General features: G+C 34.5%; 2 protein-coding genes across 3 annotated transcripts in view; one reads left to right on the forward strand and one right to left on the reverse strand.

Moving 5' to 3' along the window:
• The window catches only part of LOC149944029 (uncharacterized), a 29,796-nt gene that overhangs the window by 6,456 nt on the left and 3,381 nt on the right, over positions 1 to 19,959 (forward strand). The window lies entirely within an intron of this gene.
• On the reverse strand, positions 13,326 to 19,837 carry LOC149944030 (protein arginine N-methyltransferase 9-like). Of its 2 annotated transcripts, XM_090175390.1 has the most exons (11): positions 19,727 to 19,837; positions 18,028 to 18,213; positions 17,824 to 17,950; positions 17,520 to 17,756; positions 17,288 to 17,455; positions 17,055 to 17,228; positions 16,824 to 16,995; positions 16,457 to 16,631; positions 15,346 to 15,826; positions 14,233 to 14,386; positions 13,326 to 13,712 (listed from the first exon to the last, which is right to left on the reverse strand). In XM_090175390.1, exons 2-11 carry the CDS (start codon positions 18,197 to 18,199, stop codon positions 13,371 to 13,373), a joined length of 2,202 nt encoding a protein of 733 aa, XP_090031516.1. In that variant the 5' UTR covers positions 18,200 to 18,213; positions 19,727 to 19,837; the 3' UTR covers positions 13,326 to 13,370. The 2 variants fall into 2 exon arrangements, with proteins under 2 accessions (XP_090031516.1, XP_090031515.1); XM_090175389.1 differs by lacking the exon at positions 19,727 to 19,837 and having other exon boundaries at positions 18,028 to 18,297.

Below are 19,959 nucleotides of genomic sequence, written 5' to 3' on the forward strand. Positions count from 1 at the left end.
AAGAAGATTATTAGAGCTCTCTAATTTGATGTAGCACGCAATGCATGCCATCTTTTGCGGATAAAACGCAACAGTAACATATTTTGTCCGGAAATCGAAGTTCCCAGAGCCGTAACTAACAAATAATGATCATATAATTGTATTAACGATTTAGAAGTACCACCACAGATTAGCATCTTGGGAACTGCCCCAGTCACCCAATCACATTGTGCTATATCTAAATAGCCTAATCATTCCCTCCAATTCTGACACAATAGAACCGCAGGGTACACTCAATTTAGCTTATAACTAAACGGTGATTTATCAATCCCCCTGAAAAAGAGAGGTGGAACGGCCTCTTATCAAAACACAGCCGTGGGGGGGAGTTAACAAAAAATGATGAAATGATTGGTCCAACAGATAAGCCCCTATAGACTCATCCTAATGGGATTCGAACATCCTCCAAACGCGGGGTGGCGCTCGCGTCGTAAGTAATGGAAACAATCGCGAGCAACAATGGTCTTATCGAAGGGGAGTTACGCGCGCCTCTTCCGAGAGAGGGCGCTATCCGATGATTTACCGCCGAGATGATATCGACTCTTCCCAAATTCAATTTGGAGACCGCAGCTCCGCGGAGAACCTTATCCGGGTGGACGCTCCGACTTTGATCCAGAAACGAGGGAACTATTTCCAGACCACGGTTTTCTCCATAAATACCTCTAAAAGTGTCGAAAAAGGCCGTAATTGAGTTTAAAGATCATTTTTTACACCACCTTATTGCCCTGGACGGTTCCATAAAAATAAAGTTTATATATAATATCATAAGTAACGTAATTTTACCAAGGAATTTTTTAATGATGCCCTGTTTTACCATAAGTCTATAATATTGTTCCATAAGTTTGTCACTTCGGGGAATATTTTACTAAGAGCTAGTAACAGAGTGACGTCATCACAAGAAGAAAATCTCCCTCTAGCGAGGCGCTGTCAAAGGCTATACGTGTGACGCGTTAGCAAGCGGACACAAAACGGCGATGAAGCCCGTAATGCAGTCTGTCTTGTGAATAGCTCTCAGTAAAACTTTTGCATGTGAAGAAGTGTCAGACGTATGTTAATATATTATACACTTATGGTTTTACCAATGACTATATAAATAATTACGTGGATAAAAACTGACAACTCTACGTGATTTCTTATTATAGTCTTTGGAAATGCCACGTAAGGGTGCAAGAAACAGTATATTTGTTTATTAAAATATGAAACACTTTCAAAGTAAAAATACAATTTGGATAAAACAATGATATAGAAACCTAAAATTTACCATTATAAACACTGGCTTCATTTCCGAAGTTAGTTTTTTTAATTTGACACTGACTTTTCTAACGAAGAGAGTATTGTGTGGCGAGTTTCCTGTTCCGTAACTCCTGTACCACTCTAAGACGAAAATCGTTCAGTGTCATACTTATTTAAATTACTTTGCTTAGGATAGTACGGTTTACAGGCTTTTGATGGAAAAGTCAAGTAACTGCGGCCCGATGCAGGTGCACGCCACCCATTTGGCTTCCTATCTATTCTGGCAGCATTATTTATAGGCGACGTTATCTATTTAGCCTCTAAAACCGGCAGAAAATAGACAAAAAATGGCCCCTCGTCGCGTCTTTGTAAAAGCGGACGTCTAACAATCATAATAAACGGGATATTTTCTTCAATAAACGAGAGATAAAAAAAATGAGCAGTGTTTAATGAAAAATGGCGCCATTTGAAGTTCATAATAGCGCCGCTACTTGGAAACGGCGCTGATAGGAATATATAAATAAACTCAAAAATAAAAGCGTATGCAATGTCTAATATCGTATGAAGAGGCATATTTATGCTCTATCACTAATTTCGCATTCCGCCACCAGGCCTAACAGAAGCTAAGTAATTGGCGTTAGTTACGTTAAAAACACGCGATTTTTCAATAGAATATTATCTCTTTAAAGAGAGTGTTTTGAAGATGGCCGTAGATTTTACCGTTATGTAAAATCAAATCGCAGTGTGTTCATATACTGCAGGATTTTGTCTGCTAAGCAGTTGATAAATCACAAAGCGTCAGGCTTAGCAGACGGAAATCCAGTAGTTCGGACTGTTCGGTCGCTAGGAAAGGGCTAACTAGTCTTAACCGTGGAGCCATCCCAGGATCTATTGCTGAACTATTAGTTAGCAACTATCGTCTGCTAAATTGGGATTCGGCAACGAGTCTAGAGATGGCGGTAGTGTTATTACAAAATTTTGCTAAGATAAGAATTTGTTGAATATCTAATTCTAATTTTGATTAGCTTAGGGTGGAAAATTGTATTTCCCCTATATTTCTAAGGCTACTCAAACCTTTGGACACACGATTTTTAGCGCCATCTCATAACAGCCAGAGCAATTACTTTTTTTTTTTTGAATTTTTTCTGCTAGTTGTTATAAGCATTGGATGATTGGAATTTTGAATTTGCTTCGCGATTGCCCAATGAAGTAGTTCAAGACCCATTATTTTCCTTAAACCTTAATAAGATAGGTAGTAAAAACTATTCAAAGTTGTGGTCTGTTCTAATAATATTTTATAAATTAAACCGAGCACCACGTTCAAAATAATAATCCAAGCCTAATTAAAAGAACCGAAACAGAAATTTTTAAATAGTTGCCAATTTTCTACGCTAGATGTCACTTTTTAACTAATGTCCAAGAGTTTGAGGTTAGCATTCATGCTGCACCCCTATTTCCAATTTCATCCTCCTATATTTCACGCTCAGTTAAATATGCACTCCAGTTTTCCCCAATTTTACCTAGGTAGTTTTTTTTAGCAGTATCTGCCTTGAACCAACCATAATCAACAGCGCTCCAATCCTCAAAATCACGAAATTCGTTAATCCACCATCAAACATTCCTACTTCATACTCCCTTTAATTTAATTCAAAATTCCACCGCTACGATCAATTAGCGCTGCCAGTCTATATGAATTTGATACGAACAAGTCCCCCCATACACGAATCAAGGCTTTTTTCTTTCTAAATGAGCGCGTTTTTTGGCCACGCGCGATGACATCTTTATGACGTAATAAGATCCCGGCGTCGCGCACGACCCTAGCGGGCGCGTTTCAAAAGAAGAAGAAGACGATATTTGATATTTGGGGTTTGAGAAAATGAATGGTTATATGATTGTTCGACCACCTGTTTGAAGACACAACATGGCCTTAACCGGAGAGCGGTTGGCGCTGTGAAAGCTCCTTGTTTGTTGTCTCTGGCGCGCCTTTGAAATTACGAGCCTGATAAGTGAACTATTGTCGTGGCGTCCAACTTGACTTCTTCTTTCGATCGAGAGAGTGAGATTGCGCGTCCCCGAAACGGGACACTCCGATTTGAATGAAAGACAAACGATCTTAATTGCTTTAGCAGTGGAAGCGAAAATCGAGACTGCTCTTGTTGCGCCGACATGCCCGATGTCAAGATGCTCTTGATTAGTACTACGAATTGACGGTGGTCCCAAACTGGGAACAAGTTGTGTGTAGTATCCGTACAACTCCTTATCTATATTAGGATAATTTCCAAATTGGGTCGTTATAAATTGTGGTCAATGATTCTTTTGGAGCATTATAAATTATTGTCTATAATTCTTTCGGAGCATTAGAAATTATTGTCTATAATTCTTTCGGAGCATTAGAAATTATTGTCTATAATTCTTTCGGAGCATTAGAAATTATTGTCTATAATTCTTTCGGAGCATTAGAAATTATTGCCTATAATTCTTTCGGAGCATTAGAAATTATTGTCTATAATTCTTTCGGAGCATTAGAAATTATTGCCTATAATTCTTTCGGAGCATTAGAAATTATTGTCTATAATTCTTTCGGAGCATTAGAAATTATGGTCTATAATTCTTTCGGAGCATTAGAAATTATTGTCTATAATTCTTTCGGAGCATTAGAAATTATTGTCTATAATTCTTTCGAAGCATTAGAAATTATTGCCTATAATTCTTTCGGAGCATTAGAAATTATTGTCTATAATTCTTTCGGAGCATTAGAAATTATGGTCTATAATTCTTTCGGAGCATTAGAAATTATTGTCTATAATTCTTTCGGAGCATTAGAAATTATTGTCTATAATTCTTTCGGAGCATTAGAAATTATTGTCTATAATTCTTTCGGAGCATTAGAAATTATTGCCTATAATTCTTTCGGAGCATTAGAAATTATTGCCTATAATTCTTTCGGAGCATTAGAAATTATTGTCTATAATTCTTTCGGAGCATTAGAAATTATTGCCTATAATTCTTTCGGAGCATTAGAAATTATTGTCTATAATTCTTTCGGAGCATTAGAAATTATGGTCTATAATTCTTTCGGAGCATTAGAAATTATTGTCTATAATTCTTTCGAAGCATTAGAAATTATTGCCTATAATTCTTTCGGAGCATTAGAAATTATTGCCTATAATTCTTTCGGAGCATTAGAAATTATTGTCTATAATTCTTTCGGAGCATTAGAAATTATTGTCTATAATTCTTTCGGAGCATTAGAAATTATTGCATATAATTCTTTCGGAGCATTAGAAATTATTGTCTATAATTCTTTCGGAGCATTAGAAATTATTGTCTATAATTCTTTCGGAGCATTAGAAATTATTGTCTATAATTCTTTCGGAGCATTAGAAATTATTGTCTATAGTTCTTTCGGAGCATTAGAAATTATTGCCTATAATTCTTAGCTTTCTTATCCCTTTTCATTATGGACTTATCTACTTATTCGCCAATTTTATCATCCACTATATTTTTAATACACTTTTCATTTCCATGGAATAGGTGTATACTTATCTCTTAAGAGGTATTTTATGAACTTCTGAAAATACGCAGCTCAAAAAACAGCTATTCGGGAGATGCCTTGTTTTCTAGTAGGCAAATAACCGGCTAAAGTATTTCTAAACAGCTGACCATTACTTAAGCGGTTCGGGACTTTTGACCTGGGCCATTTTTCAGCGACTCCTCAAGCCCGTCGCGACTCCAAGACGCCAGCGACGCTCTCGAGTCCGGAATAGCGCGGGACCCTTCGCGGAGCCAGCTTAACACGCCACTGATACGGATCAACGGAACTTTTACGTAACCTCTGCCCTGCAGGGTAAACGGCTTAAACGCTCCCCGCCATTTCGCAAATTCACTGCGAACAGCAGCCGATCCTGCGAAAATATATATAGCAAATATTGCGCAAAATATCGAAGTTATAGGATAAAAATATCAAAGTTATAGGATAAAAATATCAAAGTTATAGGATAAAAATATCAAAATTGTAGGTTAAAAATATCAAAGTTGTAGGATAAAAATATCAAAGTTATAAGATAAAAATATCAAAGTTATTGGATAAAAATATCAAAGATATAGGATAAAAATATTAAAGTTGTAGGATAAAAATATCAAAGTTATAGGATAAAAATATTAAAGTTGTAGGATAAAAATATCAAAGTTATAGGATAAAAATATCAAAGTTATAGGATAAAAATATCAAAGTTATAGGATAAGAATATCAAAGATATAGGATAAAAATATCAAAGTTATAGGACGCAAATATCAAAGTTATAGAATATAAATATCAAAGTTATAGGATAAAAATATCAAAGTTATAGGATAAAAATATCAAAGTTATAGGATAAAAATATCAAAGTTATAGGATAAAAATATCAAAGTTATAAGATAAAAATATCAAAGTTATAGGATAAAAATATCAAAGTTATAAGATAAAAATATCAAAGTTATAGGATAAAAATATCAAAATTGTAGGTTAAAAATATCAAAGTTGTAGGATAAAAATATCAAAGTTATAAGATAAAAATATCAAAGTTATTGGATAAAAATATCAAAGATATAGGATAAAAATATTAAAGTTGTAGGATAAAAATATCAAAGTTATAGGATAAAAATATTAAAGTTGTAGGATAAAAATATCAAAGTTATAGGATAAAAATATCAAAGTTATAGGATAAAAATATCAAAGTTATAGGATAAGAATATCAAAGATATAGGATAAAAATATCAAAGTTATAGGACGCAAATATCAAAGTTATAGAATATAAATATCAAAGTTATAGGATAAAAATATCAAAGTTATAGGATAAAAATATCAAAGTTATAGGATAAAAATATCAAAGTTATAGGATAAAAATATCAAAGTTATAAGATAAAAATATCAAAGTTATAGGATAAAAATATCAAAGTTATAGGACACAAATATCAAAGTTCTAGGATAAAAATATCAAAGTTATAGGATAAAAATATCAAAGTTATAGAATAAAAATATCAAAGTTATAGGATAAAAATATCAAAGTTATAGGATAAAAATATCAAAGTTGTAGGATACAAATATCAAAGTTATAGGATAAAAATATCAAAGTTATAGGATAAAAATATCAAAGATATAGGATAAAAATATCAAAGTTATAGGATAAAAATATCAAAGTTATAGGATAAAAATATCAAAGTTATAAGATAAAAATATCAAAGTTGTAGGATAAAAATATCAAAGTTCTAGGATACAAATATCAAAGTTATAGGATAAAAATATCAAAGTTATAAGATAAAAATATCAAAGTTATAGGATACAAATATCAAAGTTATAAGATAAAAATATCAAAGTTATAGGATAAAAATATCAAAGTTATAGGATAAAAATATCGAAGTTATAGGATAAAAATATCAAAGTTGTAGGATAAAAATATTAAAGTTATAGGATACAAATATCAAAGATATAGGATAAAAATATCAAAATTGTAGGATAAAAATATTCAATGTTATAGTCTTCTTTTGGGATATTTTTACATTATAATTATTGGATAAAAAAATTAAAACATTTCTTTATAATTATTGGATAAACAAATCCTATAATTGTAAAATGTTCTTATAAAATCCTATAATTGTAAAATGGTCCTATAAAATTATATAATTGTAAAATGGTCCTATGAAATCCTATAATTTTAAAATGGTCCTTTATCATTCTAAAATGAATCTATAGATCAATTTAAGAACTATAGAAGTGAAGAGAAGCACATTGTGAAAAACTAAATGAAAAGAGACTTAAAACGGTTTTAAAATTCACAATTTATTTATTTAAAAAATCCTACGTTTCGGAGGAACTATAGGATTCTATAGATTTATTTAACAATGATACGATTTTATAGATCCATTTCAGAAAGATAGGATTCTATTGATTTATTTCAGAAGTATAGTATTTTATAGATCCATTTAAGAACTATAGGATTCTATTGATTTATTTCAGGGTTATAGGATTTTATAGATCCTATTAAGAACTATAGGAATTTTAAAGATCCTTTTAAGAACTATAGAAATTTAAACGACCATTTCAGAATAGGTTAATGAATATAGAAATTATACCTAGGATTGTTGTGAGCACTGCAAATTTTATTTCTACATCGTAATGTAGGAGGATACGAAAACCAAAATAAAATACAAGCTTATCAAAATACAATGGATGCCATTAATTACCCTAAAAGTCAATGAAAAATACGCTTTCAAGAGAGTTCTTATTTTGAATAATGAGTCGTCACAAAAATGCGGATGTTTCGCCGAATTAAGAAAGATTTTTTTTTCTTTTATTCCAGCGCATGAAAACATTTTTTTATCGAAGTACGAGACCAAGAATATTTAAGGGTTAAACCGAGAATAAGTTACAAGCAGCGTGTTCGTCTCATGATTCTCTGAAGATAAACCACGCCCTTCCGCCTTTCCTCGCGGTAAGGCGGGAAGACACTCCGGTACAATATTGGCCGCTCGCTCTTTCTAGGAGAGGATTATTAACCCGAAATCGTCAAAACCGGCTGTAGTTGACGTGACATATTCTCGGTTACCCCGAGTCCATTCTTGGCGAGACCGGATGTGAGAAAGGCGCACTTAGGAAGCGATAATAACAGCGGGTTTGTACTAGAAAGGAAACATTTAATAAGAAAAACAACTTGATAGAGCCTTCCCGGGATTTCATTCTTAATAAAGACATCAAAAGTACATTAAAGCGTCAAACTACTACACCATGACGTAGCTTCGTAAATTTTTTAATTCATACTTCGACATTGACGAAATAATGGAATTACGCTCGTATTTAAAGTAAAATTTGTAGACACGAATTTTTTGGCACTTATTTAGAAAATAGCTATATTCTGAAAAATAAAATGATAACAAAAGTATTTCATATATTTTTTTCGCAAGATAAGGATCCATATAGGATTTATAAATGATTAATATTAAACATGTACCATGGGCATGCATGTACCTTCGCAGGCTCGTAACAGTATCCAATTTACGCTAAATTCCCTCTAGCCCGCGGAAGCCTATACCGCATCACGGCAGTGGCGCCGCCTGGATTTTTTCGGCTTGGAAATTAGAGGTCCCCATCTCGCGAGCAACTGAGAATTTGAGCTGGATTCCCTAAATCTACTATTGGACAAATGTACAACAGTTCATTTCATTAAGAATTATTATATTTTGTATTCAAAAATAGGTTCATTATATTCTAAACATTATTCATTTTTCAAATTGAAGGCCTTTTTTGGAAATGTTTACTTTCTTTTTGGATATTGTTACTTCATTTTTGGTTATTTTTACTTCCTTTAATTATATTTTTATGTCCGTTTTGAATGTTTTTACGTTCTTTTAGGACATTTTACGTCCTTTTTGGATATTAAGACTTCCTTTTTGGATATTAATACTTCCTTTTTGGATATTAATATTTCCTTTTTGGATATTAATACTTCCTTTTTGGATATTAATATTTCCGTTTTGGATATTTTTACTTCCTTTTTGAATATCTTTACGTCCTTTTTGAATATCTTTACGTCCTTTTTTAATATATTTACTTCCTTTTTGGATATTTTTACGTCCTTTATTGATATGAATACGTCCTTTTTTAATATTTTACGTGCTTTTTGGATATTAATACTTAATTTTTGAATATTACAAGTCAATAGTGACTTAGCCCGAAAAAAACTTGTCAAGAAAACCTAAAAATATAAATAAAATAATTGAATTGAATTGAATTGAATATGTTTACGTACTTTTTCAATATTTTAAGTCCTTTTTGGATATTTGAGGCCCATTTTCGAATATTTTGAGTCCCCATTATGAGGATTTTGAGCCCCTCTATGAGGATTTTGAGCACCTCTATAAGGATTTTGAGGCCCCTCAAAACCTCAAGATAGGCTGCAGCCTATGCCACTCTACCTGTAGTGGTACCACTGCATCACGGATTTCATTTTATCATAGGTTAATATTGCTCCGCCTGAGAATGTAAAATGCATAATTTACTTTACGTACAAATATTTTCTTATTTATAAAGCAAACTTTCATAAGAAAATCGTATTTTAAAAAATCAGCGGGAATAATATTAGCCGATATGATGCACTTCTGGTAATACTAAAGCACACTAAAATAGAAAGTGTCTCATGGCAGAAATGAAAAGTCGTAATAAGCGAAAAATAGTGATACGTTTAGTGGGTCATTCATAACTCTTGTCGGGAAGAAAAGCACTTAGAAAGTCAGATTTCTTTTGGCGGATAATGCTTTAGGATCTTAAATTACTGTTGCTAGAAAGGATAAATTGCCAATCAAAAACGGTACATAACCCTCGAGATTGTTATGTTTCCCACCGTTTTTAGGATAATATAATACCATATAATATAACATCTAAGTGAAAATCTCCAGTAACCTAGAATATGCCGCGGTATCATCACCGACTAGGCGCTTATCTGAAATAGTTAAGTGCTACGTTTAGCTGCTTTTTTGTAGTTTAACGCTACGTGCTACAGATTTTTTGTAGTTTAATGCTACGTCTAGAAGCTTTGTTGTAGTTTAATGCTACGTCTAAAAGCTTTTTTGTAGTTTAATGCTACGTGTAGAAGCCTTTATTGTTGTTCAATGCTTCGTGCAGCAGCTTTTATTGTTTTTTAATGCTACGTCTAGCAGCTTTTGTTGTAGTTTAATGCTACAAGCAGCAGCTTTTATTGTTGTTTAATGCTTAGTGCAGCAGCTTTTATTGTTGTTTAATGCTACGTCTATCAGCTCTTATTGTAGTTTAATGCTACGTGCAGCAGCTTTTATTGTTGTTTAATGCAACGTCTATCAGCTCTTATTGTAGTTTAATGCTACGTGCAGCAGCTTTTATTGTAGTTTAATGCAACGTGCAGCTTTTATTGTTGTTTAATGCTACGTCTATCAGCTCTTATTGTAGTTTAATGCTACGTGCAGCAGCTTTTATTTGGTTATGGTTCGATTTAATTTTCACAGAAGCCGTTGTAGCTACAGTCACATCAAAGATAATATAGAGCTTGTACCCTAGATTCAGTCAATAGGTTAATCGGTTTTCATAAAATCCCCATCAAAGTCAAATATAGAGTTTGTGTTATCGCAACTGGATTTTCAATCGGGTTTCCTTTATAATGATAAAGCTGTTATATTCGACAGTTTGGAAGGATTTTATGGAAAGAATGGTCGTTTAGCCACTCCCTGCCGGAACTCTTAAAAAATTAGCTTCCCTGGTCCGACAAAGATGGGCCACTTAAACTCGCGAGCATTTGTCCCGGAATCGCAAAACCCATTCAAACATACATTTCGAAAATCTAAAAATAGAACACTAAATAATAGAAGACAACTTTAAACCATTACCCTGGAAGTCATTATAAATTCGCACGGCAATAAACACGGGGGTAATAGGGACTAGCGGCCTATCAAAGACAGTGTTACTCTTTCGCTACAATAGAAACGTTACGAAGATTGGGGCACGGTTGCCGGAGGCCACAAGGCCACCATGGACACCACACGCGACTAAAGAGCCCGAGGCCCGAAGTCCTAACAAGGAAATTGGGAACTTTCGGCTACGAACAGCTGATTGGATCCACCCTCGGAGATATGTGAACACGGACACATGGGGGCGATTCGAACGATAAAGAAAGTTAATGGTTTCCAAGCTACGGGACTTTTATATTTAAGAATTATACGTTCGTGTTTAAGATTTAATTAAATATTACTAAAACCCGAATACCGTGATATGCTTACTACTTCTAACCTTGTCCCTCAAAAACGGTTGTCACAGGAAGACCCCTAAATATTTGAGCAAGAATTATCAAACTAGCACTAGAGGTGAGTCGAGCGGGCCCCTGCTAAGGTGGGCTTTGAAATTTTCGGGCCAGAAGTGGGCAGCCTATTTTAATTTCGAGCTTGGGCCTGGGTTGGGTGGGTTTTATGAAAGCTTGGCCCGATTCACCTCCAACTAGCGCCAGAAATATCTAATGTAGCGGGCAATATTGGAATTGTTGGTGTACCACACCAAATACCCAAGGTTCTATTCCCTTTAAGAACTCCTATAATTCGTTGGTTTCAACTATTTCTGAAGTCGCTAAGTAACGATATGAGCCGTATTATAGCGCTCTCAATGTGGGAGGAGTCGACAATTTAAGAAGTTGGTCACTTATTTCCATTGGTCCAATTTGAATCACCAATTTTGTGACTGGATAAGGCATATTTTGAAGGTGTGCTTTTAAGAAGCTTCACTAGGCGTCAGTACATTTTGCTATTATTTTTCAAAGTAGTTTTCCTAAGAAATTATATACAGGGTGTTTTAAAAGGGTATGCAAAAATTTGAAGGAGTTGTAGGGGGCGAGTTGAGAAGTATGCCTGTTAATTCCCCATTTTCCTACGATGAGTTAAAAGAGCGCCAGAGAGCTTCAAAGTGTGGCCTGCAACAAGCAGCGGGGAAATGCGAACATTAGGGTTTGGGTTCGTGTGATAGGTAAAAAAAGGACTTTGTAAACAAATCGAGGCAACCAGCGTAAAAAAGGTAACGCTGGTGGCAGCCTACTTCCAGGGACTAGTAGGCCACGTTTTGAAGCTCTCTGGCGCTCTTTTAACTCATCGTAGCAAAATGGGGAAAAACAGGCATACTTCTCAACTCACCCCCTACAACTCCTTAAAATTTTTGCATAAGCCTTTGAAACACCCTGTTTATGTACACTTGGAATGTCTAAGGCTCTATTAATACCGGAGAAAAGATAAGTATGCCTGACTTGTACTAGTTAGTGTAGGGAGCTGTTGGCTCCCGTGGCATGATCGGTTTGCCAGCAGCCTCCTACGCAATATAACCGAGCCACCAGAATTATTAACATTAAAAGCCGCTAGGCTAGATGACTTGGGTGTTGCCAAGGGTGTCAACCTAGCTGATTATTATAATTTTATTATAAAATAAGTTATGACAACCGTTTTTAAATCTGATCTATGGTAATTAACTAATTAATTATCACTTTGAAATACAACGCAATAGACGATATTTTCCAAAATTTATATAACTTGCAGGTATGCTTAGAAATTCAACCGTCGATTTACCGGAACAGCTATTAGGGTTAATATGAAATTTACGGAATTAATATCCCTGACTTTTCCAGGATTTCCCAGACCATTTTAGAACAATAAATTAAATGCTTAAGATAAAATCTTGCAAAATATTTAATATGTACTTTAAATACATCTTTAAAAAATGTATTGTCTGATTTATTGGGGTCATTTTAAAATTCCCTGACTTTTAGGGTTATTTTCCAACTCCCTAACTTTTTAGGGTCATTTTAAAATTCTTTGACTTTTGGGGTCATTTTCAAATTCCCTAACTTTTCCAAGTTTTCCGGTTCGTGTACGAACCCTGGCTATCGCATACCTCTCCATGTACTGTGGTCTGCAAACGTCACCCTCTACTTGGGGTGGCGAAGGGCATGATCTGGAATTGGGTACCATATCCGGCTTACCCGGTAAAGCCTTACTTTGACATTCCGTGTATGGGCTTCGGGCATAGCAAATATAGCGCCATCTGCCTTTATATCAGTTAACTAATTATGTGAAAATTTCAGCTGTTGTGCAGAGATAATTTTGAACGAGCAGACAGCTTTCATATATTCAATTTAAAACTCGGTCGGTAGGCGGCGATACTTATGACCAAAATTTAAACAACGCACGAAGCCTATTCGCAACGGAAACGAGTCGTAAAGGCGCTAGCTTCTCCGAGGCATCGCATATGATCTAGCGTCAAAACGTTATAAGAACGTTTTTTCTTAAATAAACTTATCAAAATGTAATCAAACGATGTAAAAATTATATTAAAATTCAATTATCATTATTTATTAAGTCAAATTTAGCAGAAACGACGAGGAAAAACTTATAGCATCTGTTTTAGCCGCTACCTATCTAGCTTTCAATGGCGAACCAAAGGGGGCGTAGCGATAGTTTTCGGTCGCGAATACTCATATAATTTCGTGATTTTCCCAAAGATATGAATACAAATAAGGAAATAACTCTTTTCTACTTCAACGATTTAATTCAGGGACGATGTCAGCTCACGCAATATTGATAAATACAATGCTATGTTTGTAGGATGGTTGGAGTGAGATTTCTTGTCCTTTGGTCACTCGGATGGTGTCGTCGGGGATGAGGGCGGCGTGGCTGTACGAGGTGGCACTTTGAGTACTGAAAAACAGATCGTTGTCTGTGAAGTTGAATAAGAACCAAAATGGAAGAGCGTCAATTTGGCCATCTTCGCATATTTTCACCGAAATCTGTGGACAGTGGTCCGACAATTGCGACACTGGACCGTTAAAGTCAATTTGCGCAAACTCCAACGTATCGCTCAGCTGTTTGTACGGAAGACTTTCGAGACGGAAATCTTCGAAGAACTTCGTCTGAAAGTTATTTAGGTTTAAAAAATTCGAGTTCTTTCTTGGGAAGCATGTAAAGCATAATATTTTTATGGAGAGGTCAGCGTACTCTCGTCTTTTATTTGCGCAACTCGTTTGTCGGGTTCAGGCCGGGGGAAAATGTAATTGTGCTGTTTTGCGCCATCTATACTGTTAACCAAAAACTATATATAAAAAATTACATAAAATAAATAGTTATTTTGGTAAATTAATTTATTACTTTTTATTTCTAATTAAATAATATCATTTAATCAGAATGTTAAAATTCAGTAGATGGCACGTAAGTGCAAGACTTTAGTCTACTACAATTAACGCGTTAAAAATTATGATAGTTCCACTAGTTGTCCTTAGATGGCGCTATGAGACAGTGATATTAACCGTCTATATACACCCTGCCCCACCAGAGGCAGACTGCTTATAACGAAAGGGTTGAAGTTCGTTACACTGCGTCGATACGACAGTGCGCTAACCTCACCATTAAAATATTCTAAAAAATCCTACTGACTTTGTATTTATTAATGAACTCTGCTATTTTGAGACCGAAGACATTTTGATCGTCGGTTACAGTGTAGTTGCGTATTGTTGGGGAATCGATTAGAGTTGTGACGATGCGCATTTGGTGCGGTATTATTGTATAATCACTCTTCATAGAAACGCTCCTAAAATTTCACCAAAATAAGTATGACTATACAACTAAAATCTGTGAAAACCAAGATTTTTTCTGAATTTTTCGGTTGCACGCATCACTATCGCCATCTGCGAACAAAGTACGAATTAAATCGTCTAACCGCGCGCGTTTTAGAAAACTTTGAAATAAGGCTAATTCTGATACAAATGTGTTTTCGTTTCGTTCTAATTAGTTATTTGTGGAAAATGGCTTCACCTTTTATGTTTTGTTCTGAAATATTGCTGATTTAGCTTCGTTTTAATTATCTTCTCAAATCTCTCTTGTAAATAAATTATTATTCCATTCCATGTGTGTACCAGGGTTGCCACAGTTTTTTCAGATTCAAATCCCCCGACTTTTCTAGGTTTTCCCTAGTAATATCTAGACTCTCCCTGACTTATTGTACGACAAAATTTGACAATTTTTAACCTATATTTTTGTAAAGATTTTAAAATAGCAACCATTATCCAGGTTTTTCTTTCAGCGGATTTTCCCGTTCTTCTTTTATATCAAAAATTGAATTCCCTGACATTTTATACTCATTTTCAAAATTCCCTGACATTCCCCAGATTTTTAAATTCCCTGTCTTTTCTAGGAATTAGAGGGCTGTGTTCACAGCCTAAGTACTGTGGCAACACTGTTCTAAGACGTTTATTACATATTAACATCTTACTTTCTGTTTTAAGATATTGCCTATTTTGTTTTTGTTCTAATGAACGTGTTTATTTCCAATAACTTGGCCTTAAGTTTGGTCTAAGTTACTGTCAATACTGTTCCAATTGTGTCCTATGGTGTTCCGTTAGTTGTTTAATTAAAGTATTTCTGAACAAATTGGTTCATTAAAAAGAAAAAATCAACGAGCCTGAAAAATATGCCTAATCAACTGAGTTTACGCTTAATTGCCTAGTTAAAATGATAGGCTTAAAGGAAAATATTTAAAAAAAACTTAACCTAATAAGTGCTAGGTCTTCGAAAACTCCCGATACAAGGATTCCATTAGCATCAACGGGGTCAAATATGATCGCGTCAAAGCGATCATTCATATCAGTCAGCTTTGTTAGATTAAAGAAATGCATGTTGGAGAAGGGAATGCGAAAGGCTTTGCAAAAGTCAATAATATTCTTAGTAGCACTTTCGTCAGTGAAGGCAACTTCTTTGGCACCAAGCTTGATGGCCAAAATACCTCCCAGAGGCACAGCGGACATATCTATAAAATGCCCCCTTCCTTTGGCTAACTGATCCTTAACTGCGTTTTCCAAACATTTGCAAAATTCTGCGTCATTCAATTTACGAACCCAAGTGCCTGGAAGTTTAAGACGATTTTGAGACCGATTCTCTCTCGTTTCGGATGTCTCAATGCTGATGAGACGCAACATATCTTTGCATTGAAATTTGCTCGTAACTGATGAATTGACATTTAGGACTAGATTGTCTGCGTAAAAATAGTTACTTATAGTTTATAGAGTTAACAATAATTAATATTAATTAGACTATTCAATTTACAAGAGCCATGTAACTTGTAGCCCCCAATGCAGGAAACTTATACAGGGTTGCCACAAAATTTTGATATTCAAATTCCCTGTTTTCCCTGACCATTTTAAAAGATTTGCCCTGCCCTTTTTTGACCAAGATTTATATTTTACATTTATCTGATTTATATTTTACATTTATCTGAAGTTAATAATTTTAAATGGACTTGTACTTCAGTAAAAAGATTATTGCAATGTTGAAAAAAATAACCAAACTTTCAAGAAAATAAATGATAATCATAGAATTTGTCATAGAATTACAGTAGAGTAAAATTACCTTAAAAAGTGTTAAAATGAAATTTAATTCCCTGACGTTTTACAAATTCTAAAAATGCCCTGACTTTTAGGGCCCATTTTAAAATTCCCTGACTTGTGGCAACCCTGTCATAAACTGCCAGACGTTTTGAAATATATCGCCTGATTAACAAACAAAAATCCAGCAGTTAATGAACTTCTTGCATTGGGCAATAAATAGCGCTATCTAAACTGAAAAGGCTAATTAATATATTATAATTAATTAATTATTAAAACACCTATTAAAGGAAATACAGCCTGTTCCCAACAAGAGTTAGTTTTAGCAGAAGTTAATATTGATATTCCATCGTCTAAATGTAGCTCAAACCAAAGTGCGACAGCATCCAAATTTCCTGCTTGTACGCAACAGGAATTTTTAAGGAACGTTTTTCCTTTCAATAATTCATTTACTTCCTAATAAAATTAAGCCAATTAATAAATAACAAATTCAAATTGGGTAAAACTTCGCCTGAAAACCAACATGTAATTTGAATTTTATGGTTTGGTTTTAAAAATTACAAAACTTGATTATCAAATTTAAATCAAAATCTTTGCCGAAAAGTTACGTGGTTTTGGTTTTCATACAAGGAAGAGTAGATTATATACTTTGGGATTGTTAAAATTAACGGTTAAAAGTTCCTGAGGTTCCGTTAATTCCAGATATCCACCAGGAATTAGAGAAAGAAATTCGGAGGAATACGGATCATCATATTCTTCCTCCGAACTGATTATCACATTGTCGTGTAGACTTAACGTTTCAAAGGTACACTTGAAAACTCTACAATAAAAAACTTTTTATAAAGCGTTCAGTAATTCTTAAAAATACGAAAAACAGACCTGTTTTTTAGAGCGACCCAGGGACACTGTATTAAAGAAAAGTAAATGGTGGCTGTTTTTGGGATGACAACTCCATTAGGTATTAGTAATTTTTCCCAGGCATGATCTAAAGTACTTAAAACGCCTTCTCCAAAGAGACCCGCATCAAATATTTCACTTACTAATATTGATATCCTTAAAATAGAAACTGTGATGTCAATTATTTAGCATGCAAGAATCTCAAATAATCTTACTTATTGGGTATATCTGTGCCTATTTTAAGATCAAACGACATTTTATTTATTATGGAAATTTTTCCTTGCATATTGTTAGCCCTCATAACCTTTTCTGATATAGCGCACATGGTTGTTGAGGTATCACAAGCATAAATGTTTTCTGCACCAGCTTGTATGGCAAAAACACTGCACAAATGTTTTGTTCAAAAGATAGATATAAGTAGTACTCTTGTTATTTTAAAATTATTACCTTAATAATCCTGTTCCTGTACCAATATCAAGAATATTGCTTTGTTTATCACAAATTGCTTTTTGTAAAGCTTCTTTGAATTTATCATTTCTTTGCTTATCATTCAGCATTCTAAAATGCCATCTTTCTATCAAGTAATTGTTGATATTTTCCAAACACATTATAGCCGGAGTATAAAATGAATCGATTTTCAGTGATTTTTCAAAATATTGCATAGCTGTTTTGTGCTGGCCAACCCTAATGTAGAATATAGGGTTAATTTTTCTGTTTACAAGATGGGAAAAAGGTTAAAAATGTAACTTACTCAAAGAAAAGACAACCAATCTTATGAGGTATTTCTTCGAAGTGAGGGAAAACACATATAATCTCATTATAACACGAAAGAATTCCATTGAAGTTTGAGCCCTTTCCTTGATGATCAACAAGTTCATCTTTTTCAAAAACAATTAAAACTTAAGCGATGAGTGACCTATCTTGATGGTCAATTTCTGCAATAAAGTGATCTTACCAAATGCAAGTAGAACATCTTTCTTTATAGCTTCTCTTACATTATTTTGAGGTAGTAGTGTTCCAACAACACAAAAATGAGCCAACGCTTCATTGAACCTCCCGCCATTTAAACTTTGCAAAGCGTGTTTATACGCTTTTGATGCCCTACTATTTTTTGCTAATACCTCCATTTTAAGAACATGCTCTTTCATTTAATATTACAAGATTTAAAATTAATTATTTGAATGATACTAACATCAAGCAAACTGTCAAAACATTGCCATATTAAAATAAGCAGACGACGGCGAAAGCCAAGAACAGCGTTGCCAGATCGAAAATCTGAAATTATCGTATCTAGGCCAAAAAATTATCGATTTTCCTGGAAAATTATCGTACATTTCTTTTTGGCGATAAATTTTAATTCATACATAAATGCGTTGAATTTAGATGATTTTTTAAAGCACTACAGGAATTTTAATTCAGGGAAATAAACAAAATGTCTATTATCATTATTAACTGAACTTAATATGTTTAAAAATGTTTTAAAAAATGCGGTAATAGCTAGGAGTAATAAACTCACACTCTGGACTACGCGTACAGAAAATTTATATCATTCATTTTAAGTAGAAAAGTTATATAAATTTATAATAAAATATAAATCGTTCGTAGGTTTTTAAAAAAATCTAAAGATTATCGTACATTATAGTACGTTGAGGCAGAATTATCGAAATAATGGTACGATATCGTACGACATGAAAATTATAGTACGCCCTAAAAATTTTGATTAAATTATCGCACTGTGCGATAATTATCGTACGTCTGGCAACGCTGGCCAAGAACATCATTTCATGTTAATTTCATTGCAGCTATCGCCCCCTATCAGCTCCCATATGAACTAATACCACTTTTATTTGGGCTACTCCGGAGTCCGAAACCGGCAGTCGGTTCAAGCAGAATTTTACGGATGACGTTATTATTCGCGCGAAAGCGATTTATCAATAAGAAATGCTACGTTTTTTCAATGAAATTTTAATCGAAAATTTTAAGAAAAGGAATGGCGAAGTTATAAATTTTGTCAATGGGACACGCAACGACTTTCGGAGCATTCTGGGAGCAATCAGAGCAGCTCAAAGGAAATCGCCATAGAAGAAACCTTATATCAAAATAATTTCATTTCGGTGGAGCTATCGCCATCTAGGGAATTTTTTTGTAACGTAATCATTCTTAATGCGAAAGAGCCTAAATGGAACTATTCCTTGGCGCACTTGGTGTGAAGGCTCTACGCTATATGCACCAATTCCCCACACTATGTTATTCTCCCCCCCCCCCCCCGCCTAAATGGAACTGCTTATAAATACGCCTAGACTAGTAACAGTTTGTAAGTTCCAAAGACTAGTAACAGACTAACAGCTTGGCATTGACAGTTTGTCAGTTCCAAAGTTTGGCATTAACAGTTTGGCACTTCCAAAGACTTTAGTAACATTTTTACACTTCCAACTTATGCTAATAATGTTACTTACGCAGTGGCGTAACTAGGAACTCCGGGGCCCGAGCGAAAAACGACTAGGGGCCTTTTCAAATAGCACCGATTTTAATCATAAACGTTTGGGGTGCCCCTAGTTCTCGGGGGCCACCCCGCGCCGCGGGGTCTGCAGGGGCGCTATTTACGCCGCTGTACTTACGATACTAGTAACTCGAGTAATAAAATCTTTACCTACTTTCAACTTCGCTTATTGTTACTTTACTATTTTTCAGTTCCACTTTAATTTATCGCATTCTCAATGTTACGAGTATTTAGCGGCCCACATTCGCTCGCTGTTCGTGCCCTGCTAAGTATTAGATTTCGTCTTACTAAAGGGCTAGAAGTCCAGGTTAAATAGCTTAAGGTTAATTTAAAAACGCCATGCGCGTGAAGCGACCTGATTGCTCAACGGATGATGGCGACCCACAC

This window comes from Leiobunum rupestre, chromosome 5 (genome assembly GCF_980474605.1).
Source record: "Leiobunum rupestre chromosome 5, qqLeiRupe1.1.hap1, whole genome shotgun sequence".
Taxonomy (NCBI): domain Eukaryota; kingdom Metazoa; phylum Arthropoda; class Arachnida; order Opiliones; family Sclerosomatidae; genus Leiobunum; species Leiobunum rupestre.